The sequence below is a fragment of the Macrotis lagotis genome, chromosome 2 (genome assembly GCF_037893015.1).
Source record: "Macrotis lagotis isolate mMagLag1 chromosome 2, bilby.v1.9.chrom.fasta, whole genome shotgun sequence".
Taxonomy (NCBI): domain Eukaryota; kingdom Metazoa; phylum Chordata; class Mammalia; order Peramelemorphia; family Peramelidae; genus Macrotis; species Macrotis lagotis.
In genome coordinates, this window is record NC_133659.1 from 161,462,512 (window position 1) to 161,477,609 (window position 15,098).

Sequence of the window (15,098 nt, forward strand, 5' to 3'; positions counted from 1 at the left end):
TGACAGTTATGTACATGGCTTTCTCATGAAAGAGATTCCCAAAATGAGAATGCCAAGGAATTTTGTAGCCAAATTACAGAATTATCAAATCAATGAGAAAATACAGCATGCAGTCAAAAAGAAGCAATTCAAAGTCCAAGGAATCACAATCAGAATTACACAGTATTTAGCAACATCAATATTAAAGAATGGAAGGGCCTGGAATAAGAGATTCTGGAGGACAAAGAAGCTTGAATTACAAAAAAGAATCAACTACCAAGTAAAATTGAGTATACTTTTTCATGGAAAAGAATAGATATTCAATGAAATAGGGAACTTTCAATGAAGAAGACCAGAGCTGAACAGAAAATTCAGCCTTCAAATAAAGAGTGTATAGGAATAAATTGAGTTTACTTAAAAGGATAAGCAACATCTATCTAAAACTATCAACAAGAATCATAAGTAAGGGGACAACTTAGAAGTATATCCAATAAGATCAGGTATGAAACAAGGTTATAACCAGTATTATTCAATATTATATGAAAAAGGTTAACTTTAGCAATAAGAGAAGAAAAAGAAATCAGAGAAATTAGAATTGTCAGTGAGAAAATAAAACTCTCACTGTTAACAGATGATATGATGATATAATTACACAATATTAGAAAATCAGCTAAAAACTAATTGAAACTATCAACACCTTTAGCAAAGTTGCAGTATATAAAATAAATCTACACAAATCATCAGCATTTCTATATCTCAAAACTGAGGAAAAAGAGATAAAAAGAAAAATTATATTTAAAGTAACTATAGACAATATAAAATACCTGAAAGTCTACCTGCCAAGACAAACCTGGAACAATATCACAATTACAAATCAGTTTTCACATAAATATTGCTAATGGGTAGACTTTAATATAATAAAAATGACAGTTCTGCCTAATTAATTTGCTTATTCAATATCATACCAAACTACCAAAAATTATTTTATAGAGCTAGAAAAAATAGTAAAACTCATTTGGAAGAACAAAAGGTCAAGAATATCAAGGAAATTAATTTAGAAAAATTCAAATGAAGGTGGCCTAGCTCTACCAGATCTAAAACTATATTATAAAGTAGTAGTCATCAAAACTGCTTAGTACTGGCTAGAAATAAAGTGATGGACCAGTGGAATAGATTAGGTTCAAAGGAAACAGTAGTAAATGACTATAGTAACCTACCATTTGATAAACTCCAGTTTTTGAGATAAAAAAATTTGCTATTAAAAAAAGCTGCTAGGAAAACTGGAAATAGTATGGTAGAAACTAGGCAAAGACAAATATCTCAAACTCTATTCCAAGATAAGATCCAAATGCATATAGGATTTTGACATAAAGGGAGATACTATAAGTCAATTAGGTGAGTAAGGAATAGTTTATCTGTCAGATCCAGGGAGTGGGGAATAATTTATGACCAAACAAGAGACATAGAAAGAACACTATAAAATGGAACATGGATGATTTTTATTATATCATATCAAAAAGATTTTGTACAAACAAACCAATGCATCAAGATTTGAAGGAAATTAGAAAGCTGGGAAACAATTTTCATATCAAGTATTTCTAATAAAGGGCTAGATCCTAATTGATAAATTGTCAAAGGATATGAACAGACAGCTTTCAGATGAAATTAAAGTTTCTTGTAGTCGTATTGAAAAATGCTCTAAATCATTGTTGATTAAAGAAATGCAAATAAAAACAACTCTGAGATAGCACCTCATACCTAACAGATTGGTTATTATGACAGAACAGGAAAAATAAGTGTTGGAGGAGATGGGGAAAACTGAGTCATTAATGCACTATTCGTGGACTTGTGAATCATCCTAAAGAGATTTGGAATTATGCACAAACAACTCTAATACTGTACATACCCTTTGATTCAGCAATGCTACTACTAGATCTATATCCCAAGGAGAGTGGGAAAAAGGGGAAAAACCTATAAACAAAAATATTTTAGCAGTTTTTTGTAGTGCCAAAAATTTGGAAATTTAGGGGCTGCAAATCAGTTGGGGAATGGTTGTACAAGTTGTGGTATATAAATATAATGGAACATTATTGTTCTGTTAAAAATGATGAACGGGTAGATTTCATGAAAGTCTGGAAAGACTTTCAAGAACTGATGCTGAGTGAAGTGAAAAGAACCAGGAAAACATTGTATACAGTAACACCAACATTGTGTGATAATCAGCTATTATAGACTTAGTTCTTAGCAATGCAGTGAGCAAAGAAAATTCCAAACTTGTGATGGAGAACGTCCATGAACCATAACCAGAAAAAGAACCATGGAACTCAATGAAGTTCAAAGCTTACTATTTTCACTATATTAAATTAGTTTTATGGTGCTTTTCCATTTTGTTTTTATTCTACTTTCACAATATGATTTATATGGAAATACGCTTAAACCTGATTGTACACGTATAACTTATTTCACATAACTCACTGTTTGGGAAGTGTAAGGGAGGCAGATGGTGATGTTTGTCCTTCATTCTCAAAAAGGAATGGTGGATGCCATGACAGGCACCTGAATTGGATTTGAGTGAGGGAGTGCTATATTAAGTCACCAGTTTCACTTTCTCCTCCAGGGATATGAGGCAGTCACAGTTAAGTGACTTGCCCAAGGACATTCAGCTAGTTAATGTCAAGCGTGGGAGCCTGAAGTCAAACTCCAATCCTGCAGACTCCAAGGTCAGTGTCTATCCACTATGCCACCTCCTTATCCTAATATTTCAGTTAATATATTGCTAGACTGAAAATCTAAAGTTCCCTGGTTCAATCCCAGGTTTTGGTAAAGAATGGAGAGGGATGAAGGGAGAGAGATGGAAGGAAATGTGGAACTCAAAATATTACAAAAATGAATGTTGAAAACCCTCCTTATGAGTAATTGTAAAAAAAGTAATATATATATATATATATATATATATATATATACATATATAAAATGAATATATAAACTTAAGAATGGATCACCAGGGTGAGCTACAAACCTGTTTTCTTGAGAAGTTTGAAGTAAACAATGAAAGTGATGATAATGAGGATAAAGATTCTGATCAAGGCAACTGTGATTCCCAAAGTGAATCCCTGACTTCTTGTAGTAACTGTAAAGAAACAGCTATGGTTGATATTTGGAAGCCCAAAATATCTTCAGAAAGGAGGACATGGGTGAAAAACATAAATCTGTGGGTCCTTCTCATAGGAACAGGTAGGAGGAAGAGTTGGATGATCTCAATTGTATTTAACCTGAATTACAGTTTATCAATTAAAGACCAATAAGGAGTTGTTGAACTCTGACTTCACCTCATCCCACTCTTTCAAGACTCAAGACTCAGAATATTGGGTGAACCAGTGTCAAAAAGTATTGCCCTATAATCCACATTCATCAATGTTCCTTCACCATTTTTGGAGGACAAAAATAATCCCAGGATATCTTACCTACCTGAGATGGAGAGTCAGATTTTCACTGAACTGGTAACTGAAACTGTTGTTGACCTTACAGAAGTACTTCCCAGAATGCCCAGCTGTCATGGTGAGTTTGAAGGACACTCCAGAAGGGACTACTTTGTTCTCAAGAATTACATTCTTATGATAAAATTGATACCAAATTGGAAAAGAACCTCCGAGGACTTTACAGTGAAATTCCATCATATCTCCCACAGTAGCTTGTGCCCCAAGTGCACTGAGGTTGAAGAAGGGCTGAGACATGGGAACTGACAGAGAAAATAAAGCAAATCAGAGTAAGTTTCTCCTCTTGCAAAAGATTCATGAATTCTTTACCTAAGATGTGTAAAACAATAAGTTTGCCACAGTAAGATCTAAATGGACACACATAATAGGCATAAAATTACAATTATCAAGGAAACTGAAAGGAATTATCATGTACAACTATGACTAGAAAGACAATTCTTAAATGTTCAGTCAGATTCTCAAATAAACATGGGATAGAAATAATCGCGGAAGAGAGAAGACAATTTCAAGTAAAATTGAAAATATTCTTATAAATACAACCAAGGTTTCCTGAATTGTAAGATGATAATAGTAGCATCTGTATCACAAGCTTAATGTGAGTATCAAATGAGTAAACATTTATAACAATGCTTATGAACATATTTGTAAAAGTGCTTAGCACATAACAAATTATTATTCCCTTCCATTCTCTTTCTTCCAGGCAGCCAGAATTAGAAAGAAGTAGTTTATAGGGAAACATTTTTGCAGCAATATCTCCTCATAAATGATCTGATTTCCATGCTATATAGGGGATTGATGAAAATATTATCCAAACAAGAACCAGTTCCTGATAGATGAGTGAAGAGAAGATATGAATAAGAAATTTATTCAATCACTAAATTTATAAGCATTTATTAAGCTCCTACATCATGCCAGGCTCTCTGCTACATCTTGGAGATACAAAGCCTAAAATAAAAGAGTTACTGCCTTCAAAGAATTTGAATTGTATTGAAAAAAGAGTATTTGCATAGAAAAATCAAACACAATATATTTAAAAAGAAATTTTGAAGGACTAAGTACTAGTAAATGGAGGAATGAGGATCAGTCTTATGCAGACAGAAGTATTTGAAATATATTTTAAATGATGCTGGAGATTGTCTGTGACTGAGGTGAGTTTTCATCCTTTTAAATCCTTTTAAACCCTTTTCATCCTTTTAAAAACATTTTGATATTATTAGCAATAAGCTCCAATTCCTTTGCTACCTTCTCTTCTCAACATAATGAAAGTTCTCAATTATATCAAATAAGTATAGTCACTTAAACCAAATTCCCACCCTTTGGCAGTACCTGAAACTGTTCATCTCATTTTGCATCTTTAGCTCATCAACTCTCCCCAAGAAGTAGATCTATAGTTTTGACTGGTTATTGGATTAATACTAGATTCTAGATTGTGGCATTTGTTTACCTTTGTGATTTATAACCATAATACAAATTTTTTTATGTTCACTCTGCTTATTTCACTACAGGTCATTTCATAGAACTATTGCAATATTTCTCTGAATCCATCCCTTTCAGAATTTCTTCCTTTCTTTTTAGAATTTTATTTTCAGCTTTGATTTCTATTTCTCCTACCTTCCCCTCTTGTATCCATTAAGAAGACAAGCCTCATCATTTTTATGTGCTCATCAGTTCTCATGGCTTTATCTTTCTTATGTGGATGATTTTAATAATCGCTTATCCAGCCCTGACTTTGTTCCTGACATCCAGTCTTGTGTCTATAATTGCTTATTGGATATTTTGAACTCAATGTCTTATATTATCTTAGACTTCACAAATCCCAAACTAACCTCATTATCTTTCCCCCTAAATGTGCTCCTCTTCCTCTTCCAAGTTTTCCTATGATTTTGAGACACCATTATCCTCCCAGTCACCCAATCTCAAAAACCTAAATGTCTTCCTCAATTTCTCATGCTTTTTCATTTTCCATATTGAATTTGCTGCCAAGGTCTGCCAATTTTATAGTCTTAACATCTCTCATAAGTATTCCTTTGTCTCTTTTGTCACTGCTACCACCCTGTTGCAGTTTCTATCATCTATTGTAAGAACCTGCTGGTTACTCTCCCTGACACTAATATTTCCTCACTCTAGGTAATCCTCCAATAAGCTGGCCAAGAGATCCTCATAAAGCTTAGGTTAAACCACAGCACCACTTCTCTTTCATTACCCCCTCCCAATAAACCAAATTGCATGTGTTGCCTATCATATAGAGGATCAAATATAAAATCCTTTGTTTGGCATTCAAAGACTTTCATAACCTATATCTCCCTGTTCTTTCCATTAACTTCCTGGTCCTCATGACACACCTCAATATGTATTCTATGATTCAGTCTCCTTGTTGTTTCTCAAACAAGATGATCCATCTCTTCTATCCAGCAATTTTCAATGGCTGTTCCCCATATTTGAAGTTGTCTCCTTCATTTCTACCTTCTGGCTTCCCTGGTTTCTGACAAATCCTAACTTAAATCTCATTCTCTACACACTGTCTTCCCTGACCCCTGGGTCACTTAATTCTTTTGCCTACTCCCTCCCCCGATTAATCATCTTCAATTTATCTTACAAATAGTTTATTTATACAAAATTGCTTGCCTGTTTTATTGAGAACATGAAACTATCTTATTTTTTGCTCAATATTGTCTAGAATAGAGTAGGTCCTTAGGCAATGTTTATTGATTCCTTGACTTCATTTACATACTTCATTTTTTTTTAGATAGGTAACTACTTTGTTGAGGACATTGAGAGATTAAGAAGTATATAACATGAAAAAATATACTGCATTTTAAAGTAGAAATTAATGTGAATAGGGACCCATCAAGGAGGGTCTGAACAAATTATGACTATGAATATAATGGAATAATATTGGGTCATAAAAATGAAAAAAAAATGTTTCTCGGAGAAACCATCAAAGATTTGCATGTACTGATTCAAAGTGAAGTGAGCAGAAACAGTAGAACAATGAATACAATAACATTTTATGAAACAAATTTGAACAACTTTAGAACTCTGATCAATGCAATAATGGGCCATGATGACAGAGGATCAGTGATGAAGCATGCTACCCACCTGCACTGCTAGGGAGAGAAAGAATTCAGGAGACAGAATAAAGCATTCATTTTCAGACATGACCAATGTGAGAATTAGTTTTACTTGAATAATTATATTAGTCACAAGGATATTTTCCTTTTTTCTTTTCATTGGGGTCAGGACACATGAAATAGAGTGCAAAGTAGATTTACACCAACAACAAAAATGGAAAAAAAATGAAAAGAAAGAAAATCATTGAAGCATTTTTAAAAAAACATACAGAAAACTATACTATAAAAAGTACAATAGCTTTTAAAATTCTACATTAAATTTATTTTTACTTAAACAGACAAGCAAAGCATAAGAAATTTACATTTTTATGTATAGTACTCTTTTTTCTGTTCTGCTACAAATAAAAAAATGCTCCTAATAAATGCCTAAGAGGTTATGGTAGGATAATTTCACTAATGCAATATTGCTGGAGCTATGGATTTCTCTAACTGTTTTGGAAAACAATCTGGAATTATGCCAAAAAAAATCACCTAAATACTCATATTCCTTGATTTATTAGTAGGTCTATAGTATAAGAAGGTCCAAAGTCTCATTTGTCCACTAATAATTATAGGAATACTTCTTCCCCCCCCCATAAGCAAGGAAATGCTCTTCAATTAAGGGAATAGTTAAATAACCACTAACTCAACAAGCCCATATTAAATATCTACTATGTGCCAGTCACTGAAAAATACAAGCAACTAAGCAATCACAATCACAATTGCACAGATGTACATATATGCAGAATAAATATAAAATGGCACATGAATAGAAAAGAATATTATTGGGTGATAAGAAATGACAAATGTTGAGAATTCAGGGAAACTTGTTAAGAAATGAGATGCTGAAGAACAAAACAGCAAAGAGAAAAATGTACATAATGATCACAATTGTAAAATAGAACAATACCAAAAGATTTCAGAGCTTTGATTAATGCAATGACCAAAAGACTAATGAGTTAACAGGCAGAGAGGTTCAGGATCAGACATCTATTTTCAGAAATAGTTTGTGTATTGGTTTGCTTTGCTCAACTATAAGTTTTTGATATAAGTCTGGGTTCCATGGTCAGGGGCAGTGATTGTGAAGGGAATCATTGGGATATGACAGAGGTATAAGACAACAACAAAAGTATCAATAAAACGGTAAGGAAAAAATAAAACCTCCCCTTAATTCTGGAGGGGGCCCCTCACAGATAAAATAAAACTGATTACAATGAATGGGTCTAGTACTCACTTTTCACTATGACATTCACCCCCAGGGTATTCTTGGTACTGATGCCATTGTTAGCAGTACAGTAATACTTCCCTGCATCACTCTCATTCACAGAAGAGATGACAAACTCTGCCTTCAGAGAACACTGAGTCTTCTCTTCCAGGTTTGCTTTAATGCCCTTTTTGTGCCAGGAGAATGTGATCTTCCCTGTGCCCAGAATTACTGAGCAGACAAGGACCAGTTTCTCTCCTTCAATCACCTCTCCCCCAGAGGGCTGGGTCTTCATGAATACATTAGAGATAGGAAATCCTGGGGGAACATAAGGCAACATATAACTTTGGAGGATGTCAAAGTTGGCAGAGGAAGAAGCTGCATCCAATTTGCACATGTCTGTGCATGGGAAACAAATACTAAATTAAGAGGAAAAGGGTCACAGGCATATTATAACTGGGGATGGGGAATGATCCTGAATAAATTAGTGAAGAGAGGGATCATGTTTTTCTAGTTAAGACAAAGTTGTGGGGCAGCTAGGTGGCACAGTAGAGAGAGCACCAGTCCTGGAGTCAGGAGGTTCTGAGCTCAAATCCAGTCTGACACTTGATAAATACCTAGATGTGTGATCTTGGGCAAATCTCTTCAACCCTATTTCCTTGCAAAAGAAAAAAAAGAAAAAGAAAAAAGAAAGAAAGAAAGACAAAGTTGCTTCTCCACACTTAAGTTTCTGAAGCATACCTTTAAGCATGGACTGTTCCAAGGTCTTAGGAACTTTTGATATCCCACTGGGTAGTCATTTTGTCAGATAGGACAGAAAGTCTACTGAGAAGTGACAGCTCTATCCTAAAGTGGAACCATTCTAGATATGCCAACCATATTTGTCTTCAAGATACAGAAGAAAATTTTCTTTTTCACTTCCAATCATAATTATCTCTCTTCTATCACCACCTCTCCTAGAATCAATTGATGAACTCAGTTCATCACTAATCTATTCTTTGTTTCCTGGGAATGTCTTGTATCTCCTAATGCTATTATTAACTTCTTGTATTCAGAAGTCACACCTGAAATTTCTTTGTAGCTTATCATTTGCCTCACTCCCCAAGGTCTGAGAATGGTATTAGAAATGAAGAAAATACTCAATAAATACTTCTTGGAGGTGGTTAGATTAGGATGAAGAACAATTATTAAATATTAATTATTTTTTAATTATTTTTATTATTACTATTAGCTAATTCTGAAATTCTGTCATTCCTTTGTTCATGATAACCACAGTTATAACCTTGCTGATCCAACTAGGGCTTTACTTCAGTGCATCAAAATTTAGATAGATTGGAACATAACAATGTATTTCTTTGACAGCAGAGAAGTCTCTGTATTAATGAATTCTCCTTCACCCCAATTTCCTACTGAGTTTATCTCATATTTTTATAATATTGCTGCATTACAAATTATAAAAACTTATTTAAGAGGGGCTGAATCAAATTTATAAAAATATAGGAGACAATCTTCAAAAAATAAGTGATCAAATGATATGTGTAAATAGTTTTTAGAGGAAAACTTTTTAAGAAGCCTTCAATAGTCAGAAAAGTGCTAAGAATTAGGAAAATGCAAATTTAAACAAGTCAAAGGTACTTCTTAACACCTATTAGATTGGCTGAGATGAGAGAAAAGGAAAATGAGAGGTTAAAGATATTGGTGAAAAATAAGAACACTAATGTAGTGCTGGTGGAGTTGTGAAGTGGTCTAAACTCTCTGGAAAAGAATTTGGACCTATGTCCAAAAATACATAAAGCTGTGTATACTCTTTTATTCAGCAATATGATTACTAGATCTTTATCCCAAAGATCTAAAAGAAAAATGAAAGAATCTATATAAACAAAAATGTTGTAGTTGCTCTTTTGTGGTGGCAAAGAATTAGAAATTCAGGGGATGTCTATCACTTGGGGACTGGTTAGATAAGTCACTGTATATGGCTATGAGGAAATACTATTATGCAGTAAGAAATGACAGGAGAGAGGGGTTAAGAAAAAACCTAGAAAGACTTATGAATGGTGCAAATGACAGTGAGCAGAATCATGAGAGGCATGTATAAAGTATAGAAATATTGTAATGATGATAACATGTAAAAGACTTAGCTACTCTGATCAATACAATGATTTACATAATTGAAAAATTTAAGATGAAAAATGTTATTCATTCCGAAGAGAGAACTGATGAACTGTGTATAGCAAAACAAATTTTTTCCACTCTTATTTTTCTTGTCTTTTTTCTGCAGCATGGCTTATATGAAAATATGTCTTGCATGATTTCACAATTATAGATTATATCATATTACTTGCTTTCTCAAGGGTGGTGAAGGGGCTGGAGGTAGGGAAAGAATTTGGAACTCAAAATTAAAAAAAACACATTAAAATTGATTTGTGGGTAATTGCTCAGGATGGGATTCCCACTGCTTGCTTAGAACAAATTTCTATTTCTTGTACCCAACAAGTTATTTATTTATTACTCAATTGAGAACTGAATAGAAGCCCATATGAAAGCTAGATGACTTTCTCCAATATTACTCCCATTCTCAGAGTAACAGGAAAACACTGGAAATTATCCCAAGGTCTAAACTGATGTCAGGGCCCTTCCCTCAATCCCTCAATATTAGTCTCACATCCATGACACTTACTTTTCACACTAATGTACATGCTGTTGCTCTTTTTCTGAATATTCTGAGTCACTGCTTTTGCCTCACACCAGAATGACCTTGAGTCTTTATTCCAGATGGATCTCCTGGGACTTCCAGTCTGACAGGATGACCCTGCCATCTCTGAAGAAGGAGAAGTGCAGTTTGATGTCTGACCTCTGTGAATGGAGCTGGGTCTCACAGTGCAAGGTCACTGGGGTCCCCTCGATGGGTTGGGAGCTTGTGGTTTTCATTTCAGGGAAAGAAAACAGTTTTAGGAAGAGGATGCAGACACAGCAAGTGTCAGAGCGCCTGGAGCATGTATCCTGTGTTCTCAGCTGAACACACAGATGATTCCAGCTCATTTCCCTTCTATGATCCAGTCATGAACTCTCCCTCCTCTTACATGCCTACCCAGCCCTCCACACTTAGATCCTGGGCATGAATCACTATTCCCCTTCCTGCTTTTTCACTCCCACTACCCCTGGAAGTTCATACCTTGGACATGGAGCTCTACTGTTACCGATTTTGCATTCCAAGAATCTGTCATATCCATAAAAGTTCCTGTACAGCGATATGTGCCACTGTCACATAAGTCAATTTGTGGGATGGACATGGAGAGATTAGACTTTATAAAGCTGTCGGGTAATTTCCTTTCATCTTTATAGTATGTCACGTAACTGATTTCTTCTCGACATCTCAGGATCAATGTGTCTCCTTCAAAAACAGAATACGGGGTCTGCAGAATGAGCCTATCTACAAGAGAACACAGGAGAAATCAGACACAGCTCTCATCTTTCTGCACAGCCTCTTTCCAATTATCTCTAAAGGAGTATGCATTAACCTGGAGACTATCTGGTATCTGATGGGGATCCAAGCTCCCCCTATGCAGTGACTCTTGACCCAGATGTTTCACCACCTTCCTCTCCCTGGAACAAGAGCTTTCCTAGATGATGTCATCTCAAGTAAATCCCAGCAGGTCTGCTTTGTGAAAGGAGTCGCATCCATTACTGAACTATTGTCAGTGGTCAGGACTAGCCCCTAGAGGATTTCAGATAGACCAAATGATTTATGAGTGACTGAAGGGAAGTAGTGGAGGGTAGCATGCCCCTGCTTTGCTGCTACCTCAATGAAATCATCACATTCTAGTGCCCCCCAGTGTCCCCTCTTGTCCTTCCCTGCCACTGGGAGACTGCACTTAGAAACTCTTCCTGGGCCCCTCTTGCTCCTCACCAGATGAAACTACCAGCTTTACAGGGTCACTGAGGTCTGTTACCCAGGTGCAACATTTGTACTCTCCAGACTGATTAACCTCAATGCTGTTTGTAGACCAAATTGTCTGCAGTGCATGGTTATTGTGCCACCACACTGTCCCTGATTTGGAGGAGCTGAATCCTTGACAAGTCAGTCACCTTCCCCCCCATTATAGATAGTGGTCCATGGAGGGTTGAGGTGCATCATGGCTTTCTTTGCACTGGCTGAGTGGGAGAAGAAGAAAAGCATAAGATGAAGGTGATGTACACAATTCATGGAGTATGAGAGAGGTAGGAGAGGAGTAGGGAAGTCCTGGGTCCACATTACCATGGGATGGAACCATGGAGCACACAGTTCCAGGTTTAGTTCTCCTGTCCTGGCCTCCAACACATACACAGTCAATTTACCAACTAGAAATATAACAAAAGCCAGAGAGAAGCATCTTGGCCTCCTAAAATTCAGAGCCTCAATCTGTTCCAATTCCAATTAACAGGAGAGGTTAGATATTGAATAAAGATTGGTTATGGAGGAGGGAATAAAAAGAGTCAAAATGAACCCAGGAGATTAGGGCTTATATGATTTAATGACCACCGAGAGCCCTAGCAGACTGAATTGGATATGAAGCCTCCTTAGAAGGTGACACCCAATCCAATTTAAATTCTCAAGACATCATTTGTTTCCCACTCAAGTGTTCCCAGTGCCACTTGGACACATATTATCATATTTCATCCTCACACATGTGAGCAAGGAGTGCAGTTGTTATTATTACCATTTCACAGATGAGACAATTTGACTGTGAAGTGAAGTCATCACTCTAAGGTAACACAGGTAGGTAGTTTCACAATTTAGACTTGAACCCAAGACTCCTGATTCCAAGTCTATTATTCTTTCCACTACATCACTGTCAGAAGAAGTAAGTTTGACTAAGTTTGAAGTTGTGTGATCCTGGACACATGATTTTACTAAATTGGGGCCAATTCCCTTTTCCATAAAATGAGATTACTCTAGATTATCTACAAGTACAAGGCCTTTTCCAGATCACATATAAGAGCATCAGAATACCCCAGCATCACCCCCAAGTCCTCAAAATAACACATAACTATATCAATATTCACATCTAGTGGGCAGAAGAATCCTAAACAAAATCTATCAAGGGTCCCAGAGTAACCTGAGACTGACTGATAGGATCAGACAGGGAAGAGAGCTGTGGCACTGCAGACCCCAGCCAAGGGTGCAGGGCAGTCAGGACCACCTCAGACAGGCCTCTGTGGGCATCCTGGGGTCCTGAAGGAGACTGCATTGCCCAGAGCAAAGAGAAGGGAAACTCACATGTCTGTCTGCTGACCAAGCTTGTGAAAAAGAAAAGAGCCAGAGGTTAAACTTTGTGCAGGTACCCAAAACTTTTCAAGTTTTCCCAGAAATTCTACAGATACCTCTGAGATATTAACTACTTTCTTCAATCTTTTTTTCCCAAAGTTGGCCACAAAAAGCTCCTAAATCATGATTTAAAAAAAAAATATTGTGTTATTCTTACAATTACATGTAAAGTCTTAAGATTCATTTTTTTAAATATTGAGATCTAATTCTTCTCCATTCTTTGCTCATTTGTCTCCTCCTTGAGGCAGTAAGCAATTTGATAGAGGACATAGATAGATAGATAGATAGATAGATAGATAGATAGATAGATAGACAGATAGATAGATATAAATAAGCAATCAAGCAAAATATAAATTCATGTTAGTCATTATATGAAAAAAAAATAAAGTGAAAACCCTATTCTCTCTGGATGTGCATAGTATTTTTCTTCATGAGGATCATGCCCTTTGAAAAAGCTCTTTGCAACTTGGCTGCATCTTCTCTTTCCATTATGCTGTTGCCTGACCTTTGCGAACTTGCTAAGTTGCCCTGCCTGATACTTCATCTATATCTGTCTTCTCTGCACCGTCTGTCTCTTCATATCCTTTTGTAAAATAATTCTCTTCCTGAGGAATCAACCTCAAGTACCATTCCTCAGCATGAAACTTTATCTGATTCCTCAAATACTAATGCCCTGCCTTCTCAATTACCATGATTTTAACAATTTATATTTTTGTCTTTTTATGTCTGTATACTTTGTCTTCACAGAGAGCATTCAAGGTTCTTGAAAGTAGGAAATGTTTCAGTGTTTGTATTTGTAATGCCCTAAGACTAGTTTGGTGTCAGACACATGGTAAACCTTTAAAAGATCTTTGTTGATTGATTTACTTCTCTTTAAACACAAATTTTCAACTGTTATAAATCAATTCAATAAACATTTATTTATTAAAGTATGGGCCAATCATTGTACTCATCACTGGGGATACAAAAAGAGGTAAAAGACAGTCACCTCCTTCAAGGAGCTGACAATGTTATGACCCCTTTAAAAGTTTGGGCATCTAATCTAAAAATCTATGAAATCAAACATCACGGAGGCATAGGAGAGCAGGGGAAAAATTATTTTTCCTCTATACACACGAAAATGCTGATTTAGAGACAATAAGTGGAGTGGAAGAAACTGTACTCTAAGTGTTAAGAGATCTAGGTTATGGTACTGATTTTCAGCCAGTAAAGTGAATTAATGGGTAAGTCACTTAACCTCAGAGCTCTTCAATTTTCTTCTCTTTAAAATGAAAAGGAAGAAGCAGGAGTCCTCTTGAGGTACTTTATAAATTTTACATTCAAGAAATGCTTCATAATTCCTTTCTTGAAAGAGACCATAGAATCACTGATCACAAAATCATGGAATTTTGAGTTGCAATGGACTCAGCCATCTATAGATATCTGCAAATTATGTGGTTCAAATAAAATAATTAAGTTTATCAAGGTATACAATAAATCTTTAAGATTTTCTATATCCTTTACAAAATTTAATGAGCATTATTTTCTATTATCTATAGTCCCATATTTTATATAATTTAGCATTGAGTTCACAAAATTTTGACATACATTCTTAAATTTCTCATCATAAACATGACAATATTGCATTGTTAGACAAACCTTTGCTTAATAGTCCGCTTCTTAAAATGGGGTATGAAATAGGCAAGTACTCTTGACTTTGAAGAATTTTATTTCTTTTTCCTTGGATTTCTTAATGTTGTATGACACACAGTATGTTGCAATATTTCATTTCCAGAGCAATTTCACTCCTGAATTTATCAATATATGTTCCAGAGTCCACCATTATGTTAGTAGAAAGAAATTTCAGACACAATGAGATTTATAATGGATCTACAAAGCATTTTGAGGAATGTCTGACAGTCTGACAAAGATGAGAAAATTTACTGGCTCACTTGGACTCCTCTTAACACTTGTGGTATATACTTGGGGGGAAAATTAAGAAAAATATAGTGTTTTCATATTTT

At 35.5% G+C, this 15,098-nt stretch overlaps 1 protein-coding gene and 1 pseudogene across 1 annotated transcript in view; one reads left to right on the forward strand and one right to left on the reverse strand.

The window, feature by feature from the left end:
* The window catches only part of LOC141510859 (Fc receptor-like protein 2), a 52,106-nt gene extending 39,088 nt beyond the window's left edge, over positions 1 to 13,018 (reverse strand). Inside the window, 9 exon segments of the mRNA XM_074220288.1 lie at positions 2,995 to 3,123; positions 3,448 to 3,718; positions 7,821 to 8,108; positions 10,468 to 10,565; positions 10,567 to 10,738; positions 10,963 to 11,220; positions 11,698 to 11,874; positions 11,877 to 11,942; positions 12,898 to 13,018. Of these exon segments, the coding sequence (XP_074076389.1) occupies positions 2,995 to 3,123; positions 3,448 to 3,718; positions 7,821 to 8,108; positions 10,468 to 10,565; positions 10,567 to 10,738; positions 10,963 to 11,220; positions 11,698 to 11,874; positions 11,877 to 11,942; positions 12,898 to 13,018 (1,580 nt within the window).
* LOC141512014 (Fc receptor-like protein 4) overlaps positions 1 to 15,098 on the forward strand; it is a 122,737-nt pseudogene that overhangs the window by 65,795 nt on the left and 41,844 nt on the right.